The 27,370-nt window shown below is 42.4% G+C and overlaps 1 protein-coding gene across 2 annotated transcripts in view; it reads right to left on the minus strand.

The window, feature by feature from the left end:
• VPS54 (VPS54 subunit of GARP complex) overlaps positions 1-27,370 on the minus strand; it is a 94,116-nt gene that overhangs the window by 13,515 nt on the left and 53,231 nt on the right. For both annotated transcript variants that reach the window (XM_063443766.1, XM_063443767.1), the window contains exons 10-14: positions 10,503-10,558; positions 5,225-5,321; positions 4,354-4,697; positions 2,178-2,307; positions 1,336-1,517 (exon numbers count right to left, since the gene is read on the minus strand). In XM_063443766.1, the coding sequence (XP_063299836.1) occupies positions 1,336-1,517; positions 2,178-2,307; positions 4,354-4,697; positions 5,225-5,321; positions 10,503-10,558 (809 nt within the window). The remainder of the gene's footprint in view (positions 1-1,335; positions 1,518-2,177; positions 2,308-4,353; positions 4,698-5,224; positions 5,322-10,502; positions 10,559-27,370) is intronic.

Below are 27,370 nucleotides of genomic sequence, written 5' to 3' on the forward strand. Positions count from 1 at the left end.
CTCCTCATGTAGTGCCCCTCTATAAACTTCTCCTCTCCTCATGTAGTGCCCCTTTATAAACTTCTCCTCTCCTCATGTAGTGCCCCTTTATAAACTTCTCCTCTCCTCATGTAGTGCCCCTTGATAAACTTCTCCTCTCCTCATGTAGTGCCTCTTTATAAACGTCTACTCTCCTCATGTAGTGCCCCTTTATAAACTTCTACTCTCCTCATGTAGTGCCTCTTTATAAACGTCTACTCGCCTCATGTAGTGCCCCTTTATAAACTTCTCCTCTCCTCATGCAGTGCCCCTTTATAAACTTCTCCTCGCCTCATGCAGTGCCCCTTTATAAACTTCTCCTCGCCTCATGCAGTGCCCCTTTATAAACTTCTACTCTATTCATGTAGTGCCCCTTTATAAACGTCTACTCTCCTCATGTAGTGCCCCTTTATAAACTTCTACTCTCCTCATGTAGTGCCCCTTTTTAAACTTCTCCTCTCCTCATGTAGTGCCCCTTTTTAAACTTCTCCTCTTTTCATGTAGTGCCCCTTAATAAACTTCTCCTCTCCTCATGTAGTGCCTCTTTATAAACGTCTACTTTCCTCATGTAGTGCTCCTTTATAAACGTCTACTCTCCTCATGTAGTGCCCCTTTATAAACTTCTACTCTCCTCATGTAGTGCCCCTTTATAAACTTCTCCTCTCCTCATGTAGTGCCCCTTTATAAACTTCTCCTCTCCTCATGTAGTGCCCCTTTATAAACGTCTCCTCTCCTCATGTAGTGCCCCTTTATAAACTTCTCCTCTCCTCATGTAGTGCTTCTTTATAAACATCTACTCTCCTCATGTAGTGCCCCTCTAAAAACTTCTACTCTCTTCATGTAGTGCCCCTTTATAAACTTCTACTCTCCTCATGTAGTGCCCCTTAATAAACCTCTCCTTTCCTCATGTGGTGCCTCTTTATAAACGTCTACTCGCCTCATGTAGTGCCCCTTTATAAACGTCTACTCGCCTCATGCAGTGCCTCTTTATAAACTTCTCCTCTCCTCATGCAGTGCCCCTTTATAAACTTCTCCTTTCCTCATGTGGTGCCCCTTTATAAACGTCTACTCGCCTCATGTAGTGCCCCTTTATAAACGTCTACTCTCCTCATGTAGTGCCCCTTTATAAACGTCTACTCTCCTCATGCAGTGCCCCTTTATAAACGTCTACTCTCCTCATGTAGTGCCCCTTTATAAACTTCTACTCTCCTCATGTAGTGCCCCTCGTGCTTGTGAATCTCGGGGTAATGCAAAGTTACCTCGAACAGACGAGCACTGCAATAGCTGAAGAAAAACAACAACAACCAAGTGTTTTACCTCAGTTTTGTTTTTCTTTCTTCGTGGAATCGATTTACGAATTTATTTGCTTGGCTTTGAAGGGCTCCTCGAAGGGACATACTTCTTCTACCGCAGATCTTCTCGGTTTCCAACACAAAGGCTTCGACCGTTCGTGACAAAGACACAAACTCACTGGAGTTAAGTCTTTCGAGAAATCCTTCCTTGTGAGTGAAAATAAAGGGAACAAAATCAGAAACTCTGAATAAAGGGTGTGATAATACAGCATATTTTATCAACAATGGATTTCCCGGTTGCAACGGCAATAAAACCACATCTGGAAATAATTGCATAGTAAGCTGGTAATAAAAACGACACATCGAGTTCTCAGCCCTGTATTTCAGTTACATTTCAACGTCATCCCCTTCTTAGTATTTTAACATTTCCCCCTTCCTTAACTTTATTTTATTCTCATCTTTCTGGTGACATGAGAAAGCAGAGGTTCGGACGTTTTCAAGCACAAACATCTGTGCGTGTTCTTTCTTTTGGTGAGGTGCTGTGCTGTGCTCCAGAGTGTCAAGAAGAATCTGATCTTTTAGCAGATAAACAAAATATGTAACCAGGTTTCAGCTTATTGTAGAACATTCTCCAGGATATGCTTTAAAAGCTCTGAGGTAAAAGGTAATTTACTAGAACTATCAAGCCCACAACCCAATAAACCTCAAACAGCACGTCAAGTCAACAGCCTTTAATTTGAAATGTCAAGACCCACTCAACATGATCGAATGAGTAATATAACAGAACAACTCAAGCAATCATGTTAATTTACAAAAGAACATTGGATTATTTAAAGTGTTCCTAAAACGCAGAGATTAGTCATATACCTTAGCTCTTGACAGCAGGAACTTGACACAGCGGTCATGGCAAATGTCAGATGCATTGTATATAAGCTCCTGTATGTTGTTCGCAATTTTCCCAAGTTCTAAGTCTGTTAATTTCATATCTTCGTTCATTCTTGAAAAAAAAACAAAAAAAAAAAACAATCATTAAAATAAGCCATTCAGAACTAATATGATAATGTTGCTTTCTGAAATCAAGAAACATGCTCAAACTCTCAGAGTGGAAAACCACATCTGAATACATGACAAGCACAATTAGCATTATAAAATTTGTCATATCATGTATGCTCAAATTAACAAAGAGGCCAGCTCTAGCCAGAAATGTCCCTTTAAGCCTTTTTGTAACAAATTATGTCTGTTCACTAAAGTGGTATTTAGAGTAATTCACACAATGCCATGATTGTGTTAGAGATGGAAGTCCAAGAACAACATCAGCTCTATTAGCAAGGACTGACATCGAAAACAATTCTTTCTTGGAAATCTCAGAGACAGAAATTACTTCATCAGTAAACATTGGCAGTTCCATGTACAGTGCCTTGCAAAAGTATTCACTTTGAAGATGTTTTATTTTTTTTTTATTGTGAAGCACACAACAAATAGGACAAAATAACAGAAAAAGTCATAACTATTCACCCCCCTAAAGTCAATACTTTGTCGAGCCACCTTTTGCGGCAATCACAGCTCCAAGTCGCTTTGGATAAGTCTCTATGAGCTTGCCACATCCTACCACTGGGATTTTTGCCCATTCCTCCTTGCAAAACTGCTCCAGCTCCTTCAAGTTGGATGGTTTGTGCTTGTGAACAGCAATCTTTAAGTCTGACCACAGATTTTCTATTGGATTGAGGTCTAGGCTTTAACCAGGCCATTCTAACACATTTGCATGTTTCCCCTTAAACCACTCAAGTGTTGCTTTAGCAGTGTGTTTGGGGTCATAGTCCTGCTGGAAGGTGAACCTTCATCCTAGACTCAAATCCCGCACAGAGTGGAACAGGTTTTGCTCAAGAATATCCCTATATTTAGCACCATCCATCTTTCCCTCAACTCTGACCAGTTTCCCAGTCCCGGCTGCTGAAAAACATCCCCACAGTATGATGCTGCCACCACCATGTTTCACTGTGGGGATGGTGTTCTTTGGGTGATGTGATGTGTTGGGTTTGCGCCAGATATAACGTTTTCTTTGATGGCCAAAAAGTAAAATTTTAGTCTCATCAGACCAGAGCACCTTCCTCCATACATTTTGGAAGACTCCCACATGCCTTTTCGCAAACTCAAAACGTGCCATTTTGTTTTTTGCTTAAAGTAATGGCTGTCTTCTGGCCACTCTGCCATAAAGCCCAACTCTATGGAGCGTACGGCTTATTGTCGTCCTATGTACAGATACTCCAGTCTCTGCTGTGGAACTCTGCAGCTCCTCCAGGGTTACCTTAGGTCTCTGTGCTGCCTCTCTGATTAATGCCCTATTTGCCCTGTCCGTGAGTTTTGGTGGGTGGCTATCTCTTGGCAGGTTTCCTGTTGTGCCATGTTCTTTTCATTTGGTTCCGATAGATTTGATGGTGCTCCTGGAGATCATCAAATATTTGGATATTTTGTTTTATAACCTAACCCTGACTTGTACTTCTCAACAACATTGTCCTTTACTTGTTTGGAGAGTTCCTTGGTGTTAATGGCAGTGTTTGGTTAGTGGTGCCTCTTGCTTAGGTGTTGCAGCCTCTGGGGCCTTTCAAAAAAGGTGTGTATATGTAATGACAGATCATGTGACACTTAGATTGCACACAGGTGGACATCATTTCACTAATTATGTGACTTCTGAAGGCAATTGGTTGCACCAGAGCTTTTGATGGGTTTCATAACAAGGGGGGTGAATACATATGCACATGCCAATTTTCTGTTTTCTATTTCTAAAAAATAGTTTTATGTATATATTTTTCTCATTTCACTTCACCAACTTAGACTATTGTGTTCTGATCCATCACATAAAATTCAGATTAATAAAACATTGAACTTAAGGCTGTAGTGTAAGAAAATAGGTAAAAAGTCAAGGAGGGTGAATACTTTTGCAAGGCACTGTACGTTACGTTTGCACAGGATCAACTTGAATGATCACCATTGTCTATAAGATGTGGATTTGCAAAGTAAGTTCTAGAAAGTCCAATTTACTCACATTATCTCTACTCCCCCTGGGGTAATTGAAGGCAGTGTGTGTTCTTTGCTGGAAGAGGAGTCTGTAGTGCATTCAGGATCCGATACCGAATCGCTGCCAGAAGGCTCGCTACTGCTGGGTGAAGCATTCCTTTGAAAGTTAGTGTTGGTAGCCACGTGGGGAAGATCACCTTCACTGTATGCATCACTTATAAACAAGCCTTCGTGAGTCAAGTAAGCCAGTTCATTGTCCATATTGCTTTCTCTCCCAATATTTTTCTGAGCTGTCATTACCTCCAATTCTCTGATCCGTTGATTCTTATCTAAGACCATCAGAACAACGCATCGGATTACAGTTAATGTTGCCTGTAGGGAAAGGGGGACAGTGACGAAAAATAAAGAAGATAAACATAAACAAGCATGAAACAATGTCACATAAAGATAACGTGCATGAAAGAAAGCCATACTAGTCCTATACAAATAATGTGTTCACACAGCCCTAAACTAGAGGAAAATGCAGTGCTCACATGGTTTTATTATTAATTACTAGCTCTGAGCAGCTCACCTCAGGTAAGGTGTAGAAGGATAACAAAAATCAAATTCAAAATGGCCACCTCTATAACAAAAGTAATATTTCATGAGGTACAATTTCCTGTCTGTAAATAATTGGGAGACAGTGCTACTTAAAGTTTGGTAAGGTCTCACCTGGGTTAAGGATAGAAGTTATAATAGCTGTATATCTATGGCAACGGATTATAGTGAATTGGTAACTTGTGCTGGCTCAACATTTCAAAGCTTGGCATACTCTTTCTATTTAAGATTATTTTATCTCCAGCTTAGAAAGGTCTTCACTGTGGTTTTTGAATACGATTTGATAATACACAAAAGCTTACCTTGACTCTTTGAAGGAAAATTGTAAACTTAGAGAATATATTCTTCAGCAAATCAAACCAGTGAGAAAAATTCAGCCTCCGCATCTGATCAGGAAGCCTACAAAACAAATAAAGCTCACTGGTCACATCAAGCACGTTGAAATTGCTGTAATTTAACACCAATGCCCATTTACAATGTAATTAACATGTTATATATGATAATGCTTACCCTTGGGATCATTTAAATAAATCAGTCATAAACTACAAATTTGCAGTGAGAAATATTTTACAGATGTAAATATTCACAACATTCAGTATCCATTGAAAGGAACACAAGGTCTGTAAAATAATGTGTAGCAGTTTGGGAAGTTAAGAAAGGTAATATTGTGCAGCTGGTTTAGCATAGCGTAAAGGGATTCTATGGTTTTAGGAATACAAATCTTTATCCCTAACAATATGGAGCCCTCTGGTCCCACCCTCCCTCCCCCACAGGAGCTAAAAGGTTAAAAAATACCTTTGTTGCTTACCCGATACCAGCACCACTGTCCCTCTGGACTGGGTCGGCACTCCGCCTCCTCCATCAGTGGTGGACTAATGCACATGCATTGCAAGCAAATTAGGCCCTCCCCATAGGGGATTTCACTGATGCTGGATGTCCTCATGCCCCTAGAGGCAGTCTTAGTCCTGCAATGTAATTGTATTGCAGTTTCTCATAAAGGGACATTGAACCTAGACCACTTAAATGAGATGAAGTAGTCTGAGTAACTATAGTGCCCCTTTAAAACGGACATGCATCACTAGACAATTATTATTTTAAACCAGGATGCAAACACTTTTAATCAAATATATAAACCAAAATAAAACAAGAAAAAACATTTAATATTAACTTGATTAGATTGCCTTGTTGTGCACGCTTCTCAGCTGGTGAAGTTTCTTCAGCCTCCCTCCCACCCTCACACCCGCTCATCTCAATGTCAGACCACTGCACTAATGACAGAAAGAGGAGAGGGAAACCAAACACCAGAGTTTGCTCTGTATCATCACACTGATCATTCTCCCTCTCTTCATCTCCAGTCAGGATGTCCCAAATAAATTATAGATCAGGGATAGGCAACCTTTGGCACTCCAGATGTTTTGGACTACATCCCCCCATAATGCTCTTACACCCTTAATGCTGGCAAAGCATCAAAGGAGGTGTAGTCCAAACCATCTGGGGTACTGAAGGTTGCCTATGCCTGTTATAGATCTTCCGAATGCTCAGGTGTAAATCTGTAAAAATGCCCAATGCACTTTTCCGGCATTCCGAGGGATAGCACATTGATTGGTTAGATCAGTGCCCCACTGAATTGGCCGTGGAAAGCATAAGATGGAAGCAGGTAAATATGAAGGGGGGAAAAAATATTTATTTTTATATTTATCTGTTTTTTTACTGCCTGCAGAGTGAGGCAACTGTCTCATTCAAAGTAAAAGCTTTGAAATGAGACAATCAAATTAAAATTGATACATGTCTCTTTAACTAATCTTCACTTGAAATTATTTCATCCTGTTGTATTGTATTTTTACCACCAGATGTCCTAGTTTTTAAAGGAACACTATAGTCACCTAAATTACTTTAGCTAAATAAAGCAGTTTTAGTGTATAGATCATTCCCCTGCAATTTAACTGCTCAATTCACTGTCATTTAGGAGTTAAATCACTTTGTTTCTGTTTATGCAGCCCTAGCCACACCTCCCCTGGCTATGATTGACAGAGCCTGCATGAAAAAAAAACTGGTTTCCCTTTCAAACAGATGTAATTTACCTTAAATAATTATATCTTAATCTCTAAATTGAACTTTACTCACATACAGGAGGCTCTTGCAGGGTATAGCAAGCTATTAACATAGCAGGGGATAAGAAAATCTTAATTAAACAGAACTTGCAATAAAGAAAGCCTAAATAGGGCTCTCTTTACAGGAAGTGTTTATGGAAGGCTGTGCAAGTCACATGCAGGGAGGTGTGACTAGGGTTCATAAACAAAGGGATTTAACTCCTAAATGGCAGAGGATTGAGCAGTGAGGCTGCAGGGGCATGCTCTATACACCAAAACTGCTTCATTAAGCTAAAGTTGGTCAGGTGACTATAGTGTCCCTTTAAATAAAGACACAGTTTCCGGCAGTTGTAAAGTGTGGAAGATGTTGACAATGTAACAACATATTTGTGACAGTTAATCAGATAAAACAACATGTTAAACCTGCCACAAGTAAAGTTCTAAGAAAATGCTTCTCACACAGCTTTATAATATGATGTAATCTACTATTTGTTCCAAATGCTATCTTTTTTTTTTTTAATTCTTTATTTTTGAGTGCAGAGTAAATTACAGGCATAAACACTGACTTGTTCAACACATAAGATCATCATAAACCGTTGGTATGGGTAGTCAAGAGATGCTGCACTTTTTTTTTTTTTTTTTTTAAACAAGTTTACGATATGAGGAAGAAAATAAATGATATTGTGATGATTTGCATAACTGACTAAGCTAAGCATACATATCTATTCGCTTTACCAAGATTAAGTTTATGCCCCGCCCCCTCTCCAAATGCTATCTTATAAGGCAATCAGCTATTTAAAGAATCACCATTTTGATTGGAGCCATAGAACACTATTGGCTAAAGTGTGAATAGTCATGGATTTAAAGGTAATTTCACATTTTAGTTCAAAGTAGCAAAACTGAAAATACAGCTGACGGTTTTTAATCCAGCTAGTTTGACCTAAAACATGAAATCCGAGGTGGGGCCAGGCCGCCGAGCTGAGCAGCAGCCATCATCGCCAGTTCCGGCATGCAGCCCCTTAAAACAAATACCTGCCACAATTAGAGCCCACCAGCCCCACTGGAAAATAAACCGCAAGGGGGGGTAATCCCCAGGAACGCATAGATCCGGATTGCGACCCACTCACAGCACACCCCAAGCACGGCTGGCCCTTGCGGCCTTGCAAGCATGGAAGCACAGCCTCGCGCCCAAAACAACAAACTACTTGGCATACAGACCTGCCTTGTGACAGCCAAGACGACGGGAGGCCCGGCCCCGCCCCCCCCGACCGGTGGGGGTTATCCCGGCCAAGAGTCCCAGCTCCAGAAGCGCCCCTGCCCGGTGCGCTACCCCATCCCTCAGAATCCAGGTGAACAACATGTGCCCTCAAAACAACGCGCAAAGTCCTACACACTCCCAGGGCCGACTGCGTCAGGATACCCAGGGCCTCTTGCGGAGGTGGACCCGCGGATGCCCTCTCTCAGGCGACCGGTGTGTTGAAACGGAGCCGGCCCGACCCTTTGGATTTGGTGGTTGTCCAGAGGACTTTGCCCCTGATTCTGTGAGCCCTGTGGGGCCGGGATGCGCGGACCCTCCGGCGGACCGGTGGCGTGCGCGCTGGTGCCAAGTATGTGACCGGAACCAGGTGAGGCATGATCTGTCCGGAGCTCCAAGGTGGTTCTGGAGAAGCTGGGGAGGTGCAGGGGATGGACGGCCTGCGGATTCTGCTTTGGGGGGGGGGGGGGGTCTGCTGGACTGCCCATGCCCCCGAGTGCCCACGGCACTATGGAACTATCCACCGACAGACTGGAGTCCACCCTGGGGGGGACGGAAAGGGGTTAACCGTCACGGGGATGACCACGGTGCCCAGATGTAAAAGGCTCTCCCCTTCACATGCCTATGGGCCCTGTGCAACACCGCGCAGATATGATACCGGTGAGGGGTCTGGTGTGTACACCTTCCAGGGGACTAGCGCTCACAACGAAACAGTTTCCTCGCACCGGGCGGCATATGGCCACCTATAGTGAAGTGACTCACTTTCCTACCTGATGCCTGTCAAGATCGGATGGACTACTACTTGTATTTTTAGTCTTAGCCTCCTACTAAAAATTGATTTTTCTGTTCATTTTATTATTTTAAATTAGGGTGTCTCGCAACACCCGGCTGTGCGTGCTTGGCACAAGGCCCTTTGGAGCACAGGGGACACTCCCACTGGAGCTTTACAGGGGACCTCACGTAGGCCCTTTTTCTATTATACCCCTCCCCTTCCTAGAAGGCTGGGGCATTTTTATTTAACTCCCTCTTATAACCTGCTATAACTAAGCCTTGTTAAGACCTATGGAATATGTCTATCTATGCTGTTATTTTGATGTAAGCTACCATGACCCAGCCAACTAACCTAGCAATACACTAAACTGTAGCGGTGGACCATGAGGGACCACATAGCCTTCTCACTTATACCTAAGCCCTACCACCCTAGGACCTCACATACTAGCTACCTTAACCTATCAATACACTAACTAGTAGGGCTAGATAGCGATGGAATATACAGCCTCGCTATCACTTTAAGAAAGTTATAAATTGGTAAGCTAGGACCGCCAAAACCTATACCACGCCTTATTGTCATCCCGACACTGCTATACAACTAGGCTGGGTCTCGAGCGATTGGTTAGTACTACCTTTCCGCTGCATCATATGCAGAAACTGGAGAAATATAATTACGCTCACTTAAGCTGTTTTATCATTTCAGCCATTACTTTTGACATATATATTTGCTTCACTTATGTGACTGCCCTTTAGAAAGTTAACTAGTGTACGTCTTGTTTTGACGTAACCAATTGTAAACGACTATTATGGATAACTGAAATTAGTTATGTCTTACGTTTAACCTGTTTATGATCATCTTAGGCTACTATTGTCTAGCACGAGAATCTGAACCCCACCTTAACTTGCTACTCCAGATTGCGACCATAACTAAATTAACACCAGACATGCTTGATACAAGTAGACACCGAAATTAATATAACACCATGATACTAATGTGATATCTTACGCAGCTTACGTAATTTTGCGACATATTTCTATGCTTCACCATGCAGTTGTTCAGATCTATGTTATTCTAGATGTATGTATTTGCCTATGCTGAAAAAATAAACCTTGAATGGAAAAAAAAAAATTTAAAAAAAAACAAAAACAAAAAACATGAAATCCCAATGTTTTCGTAGCAGTTTGAGAGCAATGTCTTTTCAGTGGTCAAGAGATAAAAGGACACACAAAATGCTGATTGATTGCGATTTCATATGCCATAAATATTTACAACTTTTTAAACGTTGCACATGGTAGCTCACCTATATTAACATGAAGATTAGAACTACCGATAAAAAAATAAATCACTAGTATTTAAGCATGTACGTAAATACTCCATCAAAAACGTACAAATAGTAATTAGTCTGCAATAGTAGTACTTCACGGGTGACATTTTTTAGGATTTACCATAGCTATTATACATACTTAGTTACAACTTCAGGATCAATTTCATCAATCTGTGATATGGTGCTCACCACACACTGGAAGAAAAAAATAAAACAGGATAAATAAGTTGCTTTTTAGATAGGTTTTATATTAATAGTTGTAATATTTGGTGTATCATTACATTTCACAGTTTGCAGTAAGGCAAGGAGAAAACGGGGCTAAAGGGCTAAAAAACTTCCAACAAGTTAAATAAGGCTAAAGATTTGTAAGCCATAAAAGTTACTTACCACAGCAAGCCATAGCATACTCCTCAGGGGTAAATTTCTACTCACCAGAGCTAAATTTTAACTCACCATTGACTAGTGGAGAGTGGAAATTTTGAGCCCAGAGTTACCAGAAATGTCACAAATGCCTTATGTTAAAATACTAAATTCTGCATCCATATCAGGGATGCAATAACTGGGCTGTAAGGTCTGCCTCATACTTTAGGCAAATATTTCATCCACCAAGCTGAACTTATGGGACACTTCAATTCGCTACTAAACATCTTCTTGATTTTTAGGGAAAATAAGAAGAGATGGGACGAACACTAAACACTTAAAGCAGTGATCAATACTGAATAATTGGAAGGGTTATCAAGGTGCATATTAGGTTCACTTTAACTACAAAAAATGGCAACAAAATAACTTGTCACATTCATGAAGAAGAAAGAAAAATAACCCCCTTGCGGGGATAAATTCAGTGTGTCCAGATCATATCTCAGTAGGGGATAACCCTTAAACTGTATATAAGAAGAGAAAAATGATAGTGTAAACCAAGGACCGAATGTCCAGGCCACACTGGTGAGATACAAATCTCAGTTGTCTGTTAAAATCGATTATCTTTAATTAGGTATACAAAATCATGAACATAAAGGAAGGATAATGAAAAAAAGAAATATTAACAAATAAATAAATGAATAACCCACTCCAAGAGGGAGAGAGGAATTGTAAAGGAGCTCAGGGAGCTACGGGAAGAGTATAACCATGAGTATATAGCTGTATAGGTGTGTGCCTCGCCAAATAGAATATGGATGGGAGAGACCAGTATCTATTAGTGATAGCAGCTGGTGTATAAATAGGCACTTACTCTAATGGTCAGGGTTAACGTATAGTATACTAGTGTGCAGTAAAAAAGCCTCAATACAATGTTGCCAATTATAAGTATGGAGACATTGAAGCCTCAAAAATGGCTACACTGGAGGGGACTGCAACAAATAGTGTTACATGTTAACTCCTATTGATTAGTAAGTGCCAATTGGACAGGCTCCCCACAGAAGGTGACATCAGTAGGTAATAATAGCTAGTGCTAAAGAGACACTCAGACACTAACTAGTAATGCAGAAAAACCTCCGGTTTAGAAGTACCAATTAGGAATTTAGGAGACGTAAAGGCCCCACTATTAGTTCTACCAGAGGATACTGCTAAGATCAGTATAGCAAAGTGACTCCTAGTGATTGCTCTCCTCTGTAAGGAGAACAAAGACGTAGTTACTGCTATAGAGCCCCTCGGATATTGTAGCTGTTCATAATAAAAGGTACTGAAAGTACTCGCTAATTAGAAGATGCAGAGGGATCCTCTTTGCAAAGTAGCTATTAGTTAAACTAGAGGTATTGTGCCTCAGTAATGGCTGTATAAGAGGTTACTTTCTAGACCAGTGTTGCAGGTAAATAAGAACGGTCTAGTGATTCCAAGGAAACCTCAATGGCAAGAGTCCAACTAATCCCATCCAATCCCAGTGCTGGCTACACTGACTGACCAAGATAAGACTGCTGTGGCAACATATCTCACACTGTCTATTCTAGCAGTCAATCGTTAGCTAAACATGGTCGTAGAAATACTCCATCATTCCCTAAAGACAACTCCATACAGGCCCCAACTCCTCTTTCCCTAATACAACACCCCAAACAGTGTAAAATAAAAAATAACGTGGCGTGATTATAAAATCATTATCTGCCTGCCTAACGCGTTTCGGCGCTATAAAGAGCGCCTTTCTCAAAGGCTGTCAACGAGCTAGTGCCCGTGTGTTCTTGTTAAATATGTGTCACGGCCGAAATTGAACCAATCAGAAGTGAACGTGGGCGGCGCTTTGTTAGTGTGCGCCCACCGTTCATGATGCGTGCGTGAGCCATCAATCATATGGGCTCAGTACAATCAGAGCGGGTGGAAGGCGGGGCTCGGTGCCGACACTGGAGCGCATGTGCGCTGCGCTAACAGGGGTACCGGCTCACATGCCTTTCATACGTAGCCCCAAATTGGAGATATACTGACTCAGAGGGGAAATACACCGTTGGTTATTGCGATGTTTAGCATGTTCCTAAAGTCCTGTACCCATCCTTTTGGGGCGGACTTGGAAATAAACGAGCGCATATAAATTAAAAGGGGTATTCCCATGATTGTACTAGTGTAGTAGACTTATTGTTATACATAATGCATAATCTCCTATTAGAAAGGCAGGTTATGAATTCTATAGTGTAACAATAAGGTTGCAGTGATTACTGAATGGTTAAGGTTTAGTGTGGCCGCTAATACAATAGTTCATGATAATGGCATAATGGAATTATAATATATACAGTTATTATGTACATTAACAAACAACAAGTGTAGATCCATTGGAAGGATTTATAACAATGAAATGGATTGTCATTGTGAAATAAGATGGATTGTCATTATGAAATAAAAGGGGTGAAGGTGAAGCCTTCATTGAGGCCATGGTGTTTAGTGTCTGAATCCAAAAGCATTCTCTCCTCTTGAGGATTAGATCAAGGTTACCCCCTCTTTTGCCAACATTTACTTTTTCCACCCCTGCAAATTTAAAACATCTGGATGTGTCACTATGGTGTGTTCTAGCATGTCTGGCTACAGGAGTATCTCTGTCGGATGAAACCGAGTGGACATGTTCCATCATGCGCCTCTTAAAGGGACGTATTGTTTTCCCTACATATTTTTTACCACATTTACATGTGAGGAGGTAAACCAGTCCCGTTGAATTACAATTGAAGAATTGTTTAATTAGAGTTTTATGTACACCGGAAGAATCAGTTATGGACTTGGAATCTCTATCTATGTAGCAGCAGGCTACACAGCGTCCACACTGATAGGTGCCATAAACATTGAGCCAATTTTTCTTTTGTTCATTATGTTTTGAAAGGTGGCTTGGTACTAACATGTCCTTGAGGTTTTTGCCCCTTTTTGCTGTTATGGAAACCCGCGGTGGGATCACATCTTTGAGATGTCGGTCTTGCGTGAGTAATGGGCAAAATCTAGCCAGGATTTTTTTGGATACATCCCAGCCTGCGTCAAAGTTTGCGACGCAGCGGATTGTTTTGGGGGGCGAGGGTTTAGGACTGTTATCAAGCAGAACCTCGCGGTCACTTAAAAGTGCTCGCTGATATGCCTGTTTCAGGCATCTATTCGGGTAGCCTTTGGCTTTAAATCTAGCTTTTAGTGATGCAGCCTTTTCAATAAAATCTTCCACAGAGGAACAGTTCCTTTTGAGTCGCAGATATTGTCCCACTGGGATGCCCCTCTTGAGAGGGTTAGGATGGTAGCTACTCCAATTGAGCATGTTATTGGTTGATGTGGGTTTTCGGTATAGAGAGGTTTGGATCCTGAAGTCAAAAAAGAGAAATGTACAGGCACTCTTCCATCTAATAGGTGCTGGATATCTGGGTAACCCACTCCTGATACCTCCCAATAATATATACAACAACAAAAAGATACCGCACTCTATATAAATACTGCTGTGAAGCTAATTCTTGCAAAAATAGATTTATTAAATATCTAAAGCAAATAGAATATCGAAAAAGTATAATTGATGACAAAATATATCTACAATCCTACCATGACACCTAAACAATGATAAATATATACAGAAAGCCCCCAATATAAACCGCAATAGATAATCAAGGAAAGTGCACAAAAGCACTAAATGATAGAGAGCCCTCTATCTGCTATATACACTGTACAAAAAAAAAAAAAAAAAAATTCATCAGTAATATAGAAAAAATATATATAGAAAGCAGAGAAAATGTCCAAAAAATGAAAAAGGAAAAATAAAAAATAAAAAAATGAAAAAAGTATTTACAGTCCAAATGTGTGTACACTGATGATTGTATGTAGCTATTGCTCCAAATGCTTAATGGTTAGATCTCACCACAGTTAGAGGCCAGAGGATTCCCTGTATCATCTGTTAGTTGTATCTGCATCCAAGGGATTATCTCCGGTCTGTGCCAGTATAGAGGAACATGTAGTCAGTCCTCCTTTGTCCAGTGCGTCCTCCAGGCTCCTTCCTTGTTTGCTCGTTATTGTAGAGGGTCTCTTCACCTTCGATGGAATGCTGTAACAGGCGGTGGGGTGCTGTAGCGGGCTGCGCGCTCGGAATCCAACGATCCCTTCAATGGCTGAACAAAAAGAGGAAATCCCAAGTATTAGGGTAGATGGAAGGGAGAGCAAGGGCCCTGCCCCCAAAGACCACTAATCGAGGGTGTGCCCATACAGGAGGGTACAAAATTAACTAAAGTCCCATTGCTGCATCATGCAAGTAAACGTAAATAGGTACATGAAAAATAAAAAAGTCTTTAATAAGAAGTTAAATTGCTAAAAACCAAAAATTGGTAAACCAAGGAGGTGCAGATAAACTGTGAAAAAAGGGGAAGGGGGGGGGGGAGAGGGGTAGAGGGGGTATATATGTGAAAACACGTGCAACACGCACTAGGTCTCAACCTTACAAGTAAAGTAAATTAACTTAAATTGGAGGTCACGTGGGTATACCCCTGCGAAGTAATATACTATATGTGGAGTATATCACAGGGGGACCATATAAAAGCGACAGGCTAGATAAGCCAAGTCAAACTCAGCGGTGGGCTAGTAGTAGTATAAACAAATGGAGGACTTATAGGTACGTAAGTGAACCTCCCCTGCATAAGCACAGTTTAAAGGCGTAGTGCGGTCACCTTTGTAGACCATACAGTGAGTCGGCCCCTGGTATGAGCTGCCCACCTAATATGACTAACAGTCAAGGTGGAGGTGTCACCTATATAATTGTCTGTGGGCAGCACAAAAGCCAGCGGGTGACCTCTACAGTAAGTTATGTAGGTACAGGTGGAACTGAGGGTCAGTGCCACTGTATGGACACCTCTAAACAGCCCCCAACCTACAAAGCACTTAGGAAGGCAAGCTCCATATGGATAAAGTTAAGAAATAATAAATAGGAGCCCTCCTTATAGTTTCGAGTAAGAGGGGTAGGTAGCCTAAACTCCTAACTGCATACGATACTGAAAAATGCTAGGTAGCCCTATCCAAACAGAACAGAGTAAATTGCGGGCTAACAGAAAACGGAGATATCAGCAGAGGAGTCCCCAAATATCACTCGAGATATAAATGCAGTGCCTGAGAGGTACTCAGGAGATATCAGCAGAGGAGTCCCTGAATATACCTCGAAATATAACTGCAGTACCTGAGAGGCAAACCCTAAGGAGGTAGATGAATAGATGCAAGCCTTCCTAAAGCCTTCCTAAAACTGTGCGGCAAAAAACGCCAAGCAGGATACAGCCCTAAATCTATTAGCCGCTAAGAGACATATCGCTACCAGAGAGACCCAGACATGTAAAATAAAAAAAGCCCCAGCACCCCAGCGTCTAGCTCGACGCGCGTTTCGGCGCTATGTGGCGCCTTTATCAAGAGCAGTGAAGGCTACTCGTGCCCCGGCATGGTTTAAATGAGGAAGAGCCCGCCCCTCATGCTACGTCACGCGGCCAATCGGATTCCGCCGCGTCACGGAGGGGGGGGGGCCTCAGTTTAGGACGGGCAGGGAGCATGATGCCGGCCGAGGGAGAAAAAAAAAAAGGGGCGGCTGCTCGTTACACTGCCATGTCATAGGGGGGGGGGGGGGAAACTACTGATGCCTGAAAAAATGTAACATAAAGTTGCAAAGTAAAACAACATCAAGAGCCCAAAAGGACAAAATGTTGCCAAAAAAGATGCTTAATGTGAACACTGATTATGCCGGTATAAACATACTCGGCAAAAGGGCAACATATGTGAACTAGAGTAGAGCAATCACAATACAAGTCCCAATAAGAAGTTCTAGACACACAAACAGGAGCCCAACATATTCAGATGATAAATGGTAAAACAGGGAATGAAAGCCCCTGTATAAAGTTGGAGTCCTATAGTGTGCTAACATAAATACAGTAACAGTAAGACCTTCCTTGGAGGTAATAGTGTTGAAAGCAATGGGAAAATAAAAAAGTTAATAAAACATTACCAGAAAAAATGTATGATAATACATAGTGATGATCATAATCAAGAATAATAAGCACGTCTAAAGAGCAGGGGTTCAGAGAAAGGGGGAGAAGGAAAAACCTTCGTTCAGACCTCTAGGACTTAAGGTACTGAGCTGGTAGATCCAAAAACACTCCCTTTGTCTAAGGAATCTGTCGTAATCTCCCCGTCTTGGATTCTTTTTAACAAGTTCCAAACCGCAAAAACGTAGTTCCTTAGGGTCGCTATTATGGTGTTCGCGGAGGTGTCTTGAAATGGGGTTGTCATTCAAGTTTTTACAGGATCTAATGTGTTCCTGTATCCGTTTCTTGAATGGACGGAATGTTTTGCCCACATATTTCTTATTACATCCGCAGGTCAAAAGGTACACAATGCCAGCAGTGTTACAGTTAAAAAATGAGGTTATTGCGAATTCTTTTGTCCCTGAGGTGTCTTTCACTTTTTTGGAATCCCTTTTTATGAATTTACACGAGATACATCTCCCGCACCCAAAGGTACCAACCAAGGGGGTCTGTAACCAAGTTGTAGGGGGAGGTCCTGTTTTTAGGTGGCTGGGGGCAAGTAGATCTCTGAGGTTTTTACCCCTCCGGGCTGTGATAGTCACGTTTGGTGCTAGTACCTCTTGGAGGTGTGAGTCATTAGTCAGGAGCGGCCAGAACCGTCTGAGAGAGTTTTTGACACTCTCCCAGCCTGCATCATAAGTTGCAATGAGGCGTATAGTCCCTCTGGTATCTTCTGAATTTTTCCGTGTATTGTCTGTGATCAGATCATTGCGGTCTGAATTGAGGGCTCTCTTGTATGCCCTCTTGAGGCATCTATTTGGATATCCTTTTGCTTTAAAGAAACTCCTGAGTTCACCTGCCTTGGCTCTATATTCTGTGATAGAGCTGCAGTTACGTCTCAACCTGAGGTATTGCCCTGTTGGAATGCCTAGTTTAAGAGGCACCGGGTGGAAACTATCCCATCTTAGTAGGTTGTTAGACGCAGATGGCTTGCGGTAGAGGGTAGTTTCTATTTTGTTGTTGTCCGTAATGGAGATTGTTAAATCCAAAAAGTTTAATTTATGATCACCAAACTCACTTGTGAATTTTAAGTTTTCATCATTGATATTCAGGATTTGTACAAACTCCTTAAACTCATCAGAGGTCCCTAGCCACACCATAAACACATCGTCGATGTAGCGACGCCATAAGTAGATGAGGGGGAGGTATTGTGCAACTTCTGTCTGGTTGGATAAGTTTTCCTCCCACCATCCCAGGTGGAGGTTTGCGTACGATGGGGCACAAGCTGTCCCCATCGCAGTCCCCCTAATTTGGTGGTAATACTTATTTTTAAAAATAAAATAGTTGTGTGTGAGGATGTATTCTAGGAGTTCCAAACAGAAAGTCGTATGTGCTGAGTCTATCTCCCCTCTTTGTTCTAAAAAATGGCGTATGTGTCTAATACCATTCGAATGCGGGATTGAAGAGTATAAAGCCTCGATGTCAAGGCTGCAGAGTTTTGCTGTGGGTGGTACTTCAAGGTTAGATAGAAGAGCCAAAGTCTGCTTTGTATCTTGCAGATAGGATGGAAGTTTCTCAACCAAAGGTCTTAAGATTTTATCTAGATACAAGCTCCCATTTTGAGTTAGATTCTCTATGCCCGAGACAATCGGGCGGCCCGGGGGTGATGTCAAACTTTTATGTACTTTGGGCAGGCAGTAGAAGGTTGCTATCTTCGGGTAACGGTTGAGGATGAACCCATATTCATCCTCAGATAGCAACCCTCTACTGCGGCCTTTGTCCAAGATTTCCTTGTATTTGTTGAGGAAAGCATTGGTAGGGTCCGAGCCTAGGATTTTGTAAGTATTCCCATCCTCTAAGACATTGAGTACCATTTCCACATACTTTGCAAGGTCCAGGAGGACAATATTGCCGCCTTTGTCTGCGGGTTTCAAAATGATTTTGGTGTTATTTTTGAGGGACTTTAGTGCTGCTTGTTCATTCCTCGACAAGTTCATGTTTGGATAGAAGTCTAGAGATCTAATGTCTAATTTGTCAATTTCATCTTTCATGGTTTCTAGGAATAAGTCAATGTTGCGGTAATTACCCAAGTATGGGGTAAATTTACTCTTTTGTTTCAGATTAGTGTATTTTAGTTGCCTAGTCTCATTATTTTCTTCCCATAGATCCATGAGAGTCATAAGACATTCGTATTCCCTAGTTGACATACCATGGGATTGGGCCTTTTTTTCTTTATTGATTACATGAAATTTGTGGAGGGCAAGTTTACGAGCGAACAAGTGGAGATCTTTGACCCACATAAATTTATTAAAAGGGGGTACTGGTACAAAAGATAAACCTTTCTCTAGTAGTGAGAGATGGTTTTTGTTGAGGACCTGTGTAGATAGGTTGACAACTCTCAGGTCCAGGTTTGAATCCTTACTGGGGGTCAGAATCTTCTCCTTCCATTTCCCCTTCCTCTGCTCCCTTCCCTGTTTCGCGTGGAATACCTGTTTCTGCGTGTTTGTATGCCATCTGCATGGCCCATCTCTAAAAAATTAACCCCTTTCTTAAGTATCCCTTTTGGGTTAGTGTAAGTGGGGGTGTTCTCGTTTTGTGGTTGGGAACCGGATGGGACACTACTAGTTAAATCGCTATCCGTGTCCGAGGACTCATAATCTGATGTCAGATAGTTGTCAGAGTTGGTCCTAACCCTCCGGTTGAACTGACCATATACATTGTTGGTTTGGTAGTCTTTAGTATCCCTAATGAATTTTTGATGTTTGCGGATTTTGATGTTGTTTTGAAACTTGTCTAGATTGTTTTTAAGTCTAGACTCGAACTGCGTAAATTCAGGATGAGATTGATATTGTCGAACCGTAGCAATCTCTTTATCAAGACTGGAGTTAACTTCTAGTACTTTCTCTTTTTCGAATTTTATTAAGATTTCCATAAAATGTTTAGAGCATGTTCCTGCTGCCGCCTCCCACTCTTTCATCAACTCAACATTTTCTGTGTGAGATGATGGTACATTACGAACTCTCAAACCCCTGGGGATCATCTCCTTCTTGTTATAGTTCTCAAGGGAAGAGATCTCCCAGCTAGATTTGATTTGTTTTTTATAGAGGTTCTGTAAGGTGTTGAAGGACTGGTTTATGTCAGGAGCAGAGGAGGAGTATTCTAGTTGTTCTACTGAAAACACATTCTCCGAATCCCTACACCATAGGTTACTGTCGGGTTTATTGGACAGGAATCCTGCCATAGTATATATATAGACGTGCTTGGTACAATTTAAGTAACTGGTAATTTAGTTTAGTCCTGGTATTGAAACCACACAAATATAAGTGTCAGGGTACCTGAGGCCTCTACCTCTAAGGGAGGTAGAGACTTGGTGGTGTATCCGTCCAGGCGAGCTGTTTCCTCCGTTCCTCGCGGTTCATCCAGTCACTTAAACACCGGCCGCGAGGAATCCACGTCCTTTTCTAGCAGGACGCTCAATACGTGACGTCATGACGCTAGCACGAGCAATCTGTCACTCAAGTGTCCGATATCCAATCGGTACTTGTCAGAGGCGTGATTTCCATCCAGAGCCAGGGTATTTAAGCTTACTCCTTACTTCAGCTCATTGCCCTGTCGTGGTTCTAGCTTGTCTAGTCACTCAGTGCTCTGGTATTCTAGTTTGCTTCATTGGTTTTGACTCGGCTCGTTGTACTACCCTGTTTCTCTGTTATCCCTTGACCCGGCTTGTCTCTCGCTTATCTGTCTTCTCGTTCCCTCGACCTCGGCTTGCCTCTGACTATTCTTTACTCTCGGTACGTTAGTCCGGCCATTCTAAGGCCCGGTATACGTACCTTTCCACTCTTTGTACTCTGCGTGTTGGATCCCTGTCCCGATCCTGACATTACGACAGGGCCAATGGATCCTGCAGGTACAAACAGTCAGCTTGGTTCTTCGGATCCCAGGTTTGACGCCATGGAACATAGGATGGATCAGATGGCTTTGGCACTACAGGCACTTTTGTCTCGTGCTAGTAATCCACCTGAGGAGACACGTACTCCTTCTATCTCTCCTGCAGTCTCAGGTCTAGAGGTAGCCACTGTAGGTGCTTCTTCCCGTATTACCCCACCAGTACGTTATGGCGGGGCACCGGAGAAGTGTCGTGGCTTTCTAAACCAGATTAGCATCCATTTCGAACTACAACCCCGCTCTTATCCTACAGATAGAGCAAAGGTTGGATTTATTATTACTCTGCTCATTGAAAAAGCTTTGAGATGGGCCAATCCTTTATGGGAGAATGATAATCCACTCGTCTATAATTATAATGCCTTTGTAGCTGCGTTTAGAAGAACTTTTGACCCTCCTGGCAGAAAGGTCAATGCAGCTAGATTAATGTTGCGCCTTAAACAGGACAATCGAACACTTGTGGATTATGCACTAGAGTTCAGATCCTTGGCGGCAGAAGTTAAGTGGAACGAACAGGCTTATATAGATGTGTTTCTGAATGGGTTATCAGATGTAATTCTTGACGAGGTCGCTACTAGAGAACTCCCTGAAAATTTGGAGGATTTAATTTCTTTTATATCTCGTATTGATGAACGCTTAAGAGAGAGGCAGAACACTCGAGATAAGACCCGTAGACCCTCCTTTAAACTAGCGCCTACCTTTCAAATCTCTGAATTCGAAGACTTACGTATTCCTGAACCTATGCAGATAGGCAGTACTCATCTCACTGAAAGGGAGAGACAGTACAGGAGAAGGGAGGGTTTATGTATGTATTGTGGAGTCAGGGGTCATTTACGCCTAAATTGTCCCAATCGTTCGGGAAACGCTCGCACCTAAGTTCCTCTAGAGGACAGGCCTTGGGTGTTTCTACTTTGTCCTCTATTCACAACTACAAGGAGCTCAGGCTTGTGTTACCCGTTTCTTTAAAGTGGGAGAAGGGAGTAGTTAAGACTATGGCACTAATTGATTCTGGAGCTGCTGAGAGCTTTATAGATCAGGGTTTTGCTGCCAAGCATGCTATTCCATCCCAGTTAAAAGAGACACCTCTGGCTGTTGAGGCCATCGATGGTAGACCGTTACTTGAGCCTGTTATTTTTCATGAAACCATACCGATTAACTTGACTGTTGGCATCCTGCATAAAGAGGATATATCCTTGATGCTCATTTCTTCTCCGTCTATTCCCATAGTTCTGGGGTACTCCTGGCTGAGGAGACACAACCCTATTATTAATTGGGAATCAGGGGAGATAGTTTCGTGGGGAGAGAATTGTCAAGAAAAATGCTTGCGGAAGGTCTTACCTCTTGGATTAACTAATACATCGAATACCTCTGACAATCCTACAGAGACACAAATTCCGTCTCAGTATCTAGATTTAAAGGCAGTATTTGACAAAAAGAAAGCCGATACCTTACCCCCACACAGGTCCTTTGATTGCAAAATTAACCTACTCCCTGGTACCATGCCTCCCAGAGGTCATGTATACCCATTATCTATAAAGGAGAACTCAGTCCTAGAGGAATATATTCACGAAAATTTAGACAAGGGATTCATCAGGAGGTCCTCCTCTCCTGCCGGGGCTGGATTTTTTTTTGTTAAAAAGAAAGATGGTTCTTTGAGACCTTGTATTGATTATCGAGGCCTGAATAAGATAACCATTAAAAATGCCTACCCGATTCCCTTGATCACCGAACTCTTCGATCGTTTGAAGGGCTCTACAATTTTCACCAAGTTAGACCTCAGAGGGGCATATAACTTGGTGAGAATCCAGCAGGGACATGAGTGGATGACGGCATTCAATACTCGATATGGCCACTATGAATATACTGTCATGCCTTTTGGGTTATGCAATGCGCCAGCAGTATTCCAAGATCTGATTAATGAGGTTCTTAGGGAATTTCAGCAAGAGTGCGTCATTGTATACCTAGATGATATACTCATTCATTCTAGTGACATTGAGATTCATCACAAACAAGTCAGGAGGGTTTTGCACAAGCTTCTCCAGCATGGCTTGTACTGCAAGTTGGAGAAATGTAGCTTTGATCAAACCCAGGTAACCTTTCTCGGCTATGTGATCTCTGGGGAGGGATTTAAGATGGACCCGGATAAGCTCCAATCCATTCTAGAGTGGCCTTTACCCACAGGTCTTAAAGCCATACAGAGATTTATTGGTTTTTCCAATTATTATAGGCGCTTTATTAAGGGCTATTCTTCCATTATTGCACCCATCACTAACATGACCAAACAGGGGGCTGACACTAAGAATTGGACTACTGAAGCTCTCCTTGCGTTCAAGACTCTCAAGGAGCTTTTCGCTTCCGCTCCAATTTTAGTTCACCCTGACACTTCTCTGCCATTTTTGCTCGAGGTAGACGCATCAGAGACTGGTTTAGGTGCTGTTCTATCTCAAAGGTTGGGTGTTGATAAACCATTACATCCATGTGGATTTTTCTCTAAAAAATTGACCGGTACTGAAAGCAGGTATGACATTGGTGACAGAGAATTACTAGCGGTTATCAAGGCTTTGAAAGAATGGAGACATTTATTGGAAGGTACATTACATCCTGTTACCATCCTGACAGACCACAAAAACTTGTCCTATATCGGAGAGGCCAAGCGTCTGTCCTCCAGGCAGGCTCGTTGGTCGTTGTTTCTTACCCATTTCAATTACGTTCTGACTTACAGACCTGGGTCAAAGAATTCTAAAGCCGATGCGCTATCTCGCCAATATGAACCCTCTGCTTCAGTTGAACCACTTTTGTCTTCCATTGTACCCAAATGCAATATTATTGCTAATACCAGTCTCAAAATTCATTCCCCGCTACTTGACCAGATCTTGAAATCACAACATCTAGCTCCCGGAAACACTCCTGAGGGAAGAAACTTTGTTCCCCCTGAACTTCAACTGGAGCTCTTACAATGTTTTCATGAAAGTAAAATAGCTGGTCATCCTGGTATTCGCAAGACGTACTCTCTGATATCCAAGGATTTCTGGTGGTCTTCACTTCGTAAGGATATTGAGGAGTTCGTTGCAGCTTGTGAGACTTGTGCCAAGACTAAACTATCTCATGCATCCCCATGTGGCCTGTTACACCCCTTGGACATTCCTGAGAAACCTTGGTCCTGTTTGTCCATTGACTTTATCGTTGATTTGCCTGCTTCCAAAAGACAGACTGTTATCCTCACGGTGGTGGATAGATTTACCAAGATGGCCCATTTCGTGCCACTACCCAAACTTCCGACTTCTCCTGAATTGGCGGAGATTTTTGCGAGAGAAGTTTTTCGTCTACATGGGATCCCTTCAGAGATTGTTTCTGATAGAGGTTCTCAATTTGTCTCACGTTTCTGGAGATCCTTTTGTTCTCAAATGGGCATCAAATTGAACTTTTCCTCTGCCTATCACCCTCAGTCTAACGGAGCTGCTGAACGTACTAATCAAAAGATCGAACAGTATCTGCGTTGCTTTGTTTCCGAACACCAGGACGATTGGGTCGGTCTGATTCCTTGGGCGGAGTTCGCACACAATAACCTTGTTTGCGATTCAACTCGCTCTAGCCCTTTCTTCATGAACTATGGCTTTCATCCTTCGATTTTTCCTTCGGTTTCCTCTTCTCAGGGGATACCGTCGGTTGATGATCATGTCGCCAACCTGAAGAAATTATGGGACCAGACTCGACAAATTCTATTACATAGTTCCTCGCTGTTCAAGAAACACGCTGACAAACATAGAAGAGCGGCTCCTGTTTTTGTTCCTGGGGATAGGGTATGGTTGAGTACTAAGAATATTCGCCTAAAAGTTCCGTCCATGAAATTTGCTCCTCGTTACATAGGCCCTTACAGGGTTCTCACTCGTATCAATCCGGTTGCGTATCGCCTTGCTCTGCCACCTGCCTTACGCATTCCTAACTCTTTTCATGTCTCCTTGTTGAAACCCCTCATTTGCAACAAATTCTCCTCTAAGGTCTCCTCGCCTCGTCCTGTTCAGGTGGAGGGTCGGGAGGAGTACGAGGTCAACTCCATCATTGACTCCAGAATTTCAAGGGGAAAATTGCAATATCTGGTCAACTGGAAGGGATATGGTCCTGAGGAGAGGAGTTGGGTACCTCAGGAGGACGTCCATGCTTCTCGCCTTCGCAGAGCATTTCACCTTCGCTTCCCATCTCGCCCCGGTTCATTCCGCCCGGTGGGCGTATCTGAGAGGGGGGGTACTGTCAGGGTACCTGAGGCCTCTACCTCTAAGGGAGGTAGAGACTTGGTGGTGTATCCGTCCAGGCGAGCTGTTTCCTCCGTTCCTCGCGGTTCATCCAGTCACTTAAACACCGGCCGCGAGGAATCCACGTCCTTTTCTAGCAGGACGCTCAATACGTGACGTCATGACGCTAGCACGAGCAATCTGTCACTCAAGTGTCCGATATCCAATCGGTACTTGTCAGAGGCGTGATTTCCATCCAGAGCCAGGGTATTTAAGCTTACTCCTTACTTCAGCTCATTGCCCTGTCGTGGTTCTAGCTTGTCTAGTCACTCAGTGCTCTGGTATTCTAGTTTGCTTCATTGGTTTTGACTCGGCTCGTTGTACTACCCTGTTTCTCTGTTATCCCTTGACCCGGCTTGTCTCTCGCTTATCTGTCTTCTCGTTCCCTCGACCTCGGCTTGCCTCTGACTATTCTTTACTCTCGGTACGTTAGTCCGGCCATTCTAAGGCCCGGTATACGTACCTTTCCACTCTTTGTACTCTGCGTGTTGGATCCCTGTCCCGATCCTGACAATAAGTAAATAGAAGAAAAGAGATGACTACAGAGTTAGAAAAAAACAACTAGCTCTGGAGTCAAGTAGGACTAGATGGGCAACATACATGGGCATAACCCAGAATGATATTAACTGAACAAAAAGAGGAAATCCCAAGTATTAGGGTAGATGGAAGGGAGAGCAAGGGCCCTGCCCCCAAAGACCACTAATCGAGGGTGTGCCCATACAGGAGGGTACAAAATTAACTAAAGTCCCATTGCTGCATCATGCAAGTAAACGTAAATAGGTACATGAAAAATAAAAAAGTCTTTAATAAGAAGTTAAATTGCTAAAAACCAAAAATTGGTAAACCAAGGAGGTGCAGATAAACTGTGAAAAAAGGGGAAGGGGGGGGGGAGAGGGGTAGAGGGGGTATATATGTGAAAACACGTGCAACACGCACTAGGTCTCAACCTTACAAGTAAAGTAAATTAACTTAAATTGGAGGTCACGTGGGTATACCCCTGCGAAGTAATATACTATATGTGGAGTATATCACAGGGGGACCATATAAAAGCGACAGGCTAGATAAGCCAAGTCAAACTCAGCGGTGGGCTAGTAGTAGTATAAACAAATGGAGGACTTATAGGTACGTAAGTGAACCTCCCCTGCATAAGCACAGTTTAAAGGCGTAGTGCGGTCACCTTTGTAGACCATACAGTGAGTCGGCCCCTGGTATGAGCTGCCCACCTAATATGACTAACAGTCAAGGTGGAGGTGTCACCTATATAATTGTCTGTGGGCAGCACAAAAGCCAGCGGGTGACCTCTACAGTAAGTTATGTAGGTACAGGTGGAACTGAGGGTCAGTGCCACTGTATGGACACCTCTAAACAGGTTTGAGAGTTTTGTAAATATGTAAATATGTTAATAAAGTTATTTGGAGAATTTCGCTCTACGGAGCACATTCATGTTGAGCAGAGTGTGACGTCATCATAGCGCGACCCGCGAGAAAGGACGGGCGCGCAAAAGAGACATAAAAAGCATCTCACACTCATTCCCGACAGGGCCATTGAAGGGATCGTTGGATTCCGAGCGCGCAGCCCGCTACAGCACCCCACCGCCTGTTACAGCATTCCATCGAAGGTAAAGAGACCCTCTACAATAACGAGCAAACAAGGAAGGAGCCTGGAGGACGCACTGGACAAAGGAGGACTGACTACATGTTCCTCTATACTGGCACAGACCGGAGATAATCCCTTGGATGCAGATACAACTAACAGATGATACAGGGAATCCTCTGGCCTCTAACTGTGGTGAGATCTAACCATTAAGCATTTGGAGCAATAGCTACATACAATCATCAGTGTACACACATTTGGACTGTAAATACTTTTTTCATTTTTTTATTTTTCCTTTTTCATTTTTTGGACATTTTCTCTGCTTTCTATATATATTTTTTCTATATTACTGATGAATTTTTTTTTTTTTTTTTGTACAGTGTATATAGCAGATAGAGGGCTCTCTATCATTTAGTGCTTTTGTGCACTTTCCTTGATTATCTATTGCGGTTTATATTGGGGGCTTTCTGTATATATTTATCATTGTTTAGGTGTCATGGTAGGATTGTAGATATATTTTGTCATCAATTATACTTTTTCGATATTCTATTTGCTTTAGATATTTAATAAATCTATTTTTGCAAGAATTAGCTTCACAGCAGTATTTATATAGAGTGCGGTATCTTTTTGTTGTTGGATCCTGAAGTCGTCCGTGATAGTGAATGTACAATCCAGGAAGTTCAATGAGGATATCCCAATTTCCATGGTCAAACGTAGATTGAGGTCGTTTTCATTCAAGACCCCCACAAATTCAATAG

This window comes from Pelobates fuscus, chromosome 2, assembly GCF_036172605.1.
Source record: "Pelobates fuscus isolate aPelFus1 chromosome 2, aPelFus1.pri, whole genome shotgun sequence".
NCBI classification, from domain to species: Eukaryota; Metazoa; Chordata; class Amphibia; order Anura; family Pelobatidae; genus Pelobates; species Pelobates fuscus.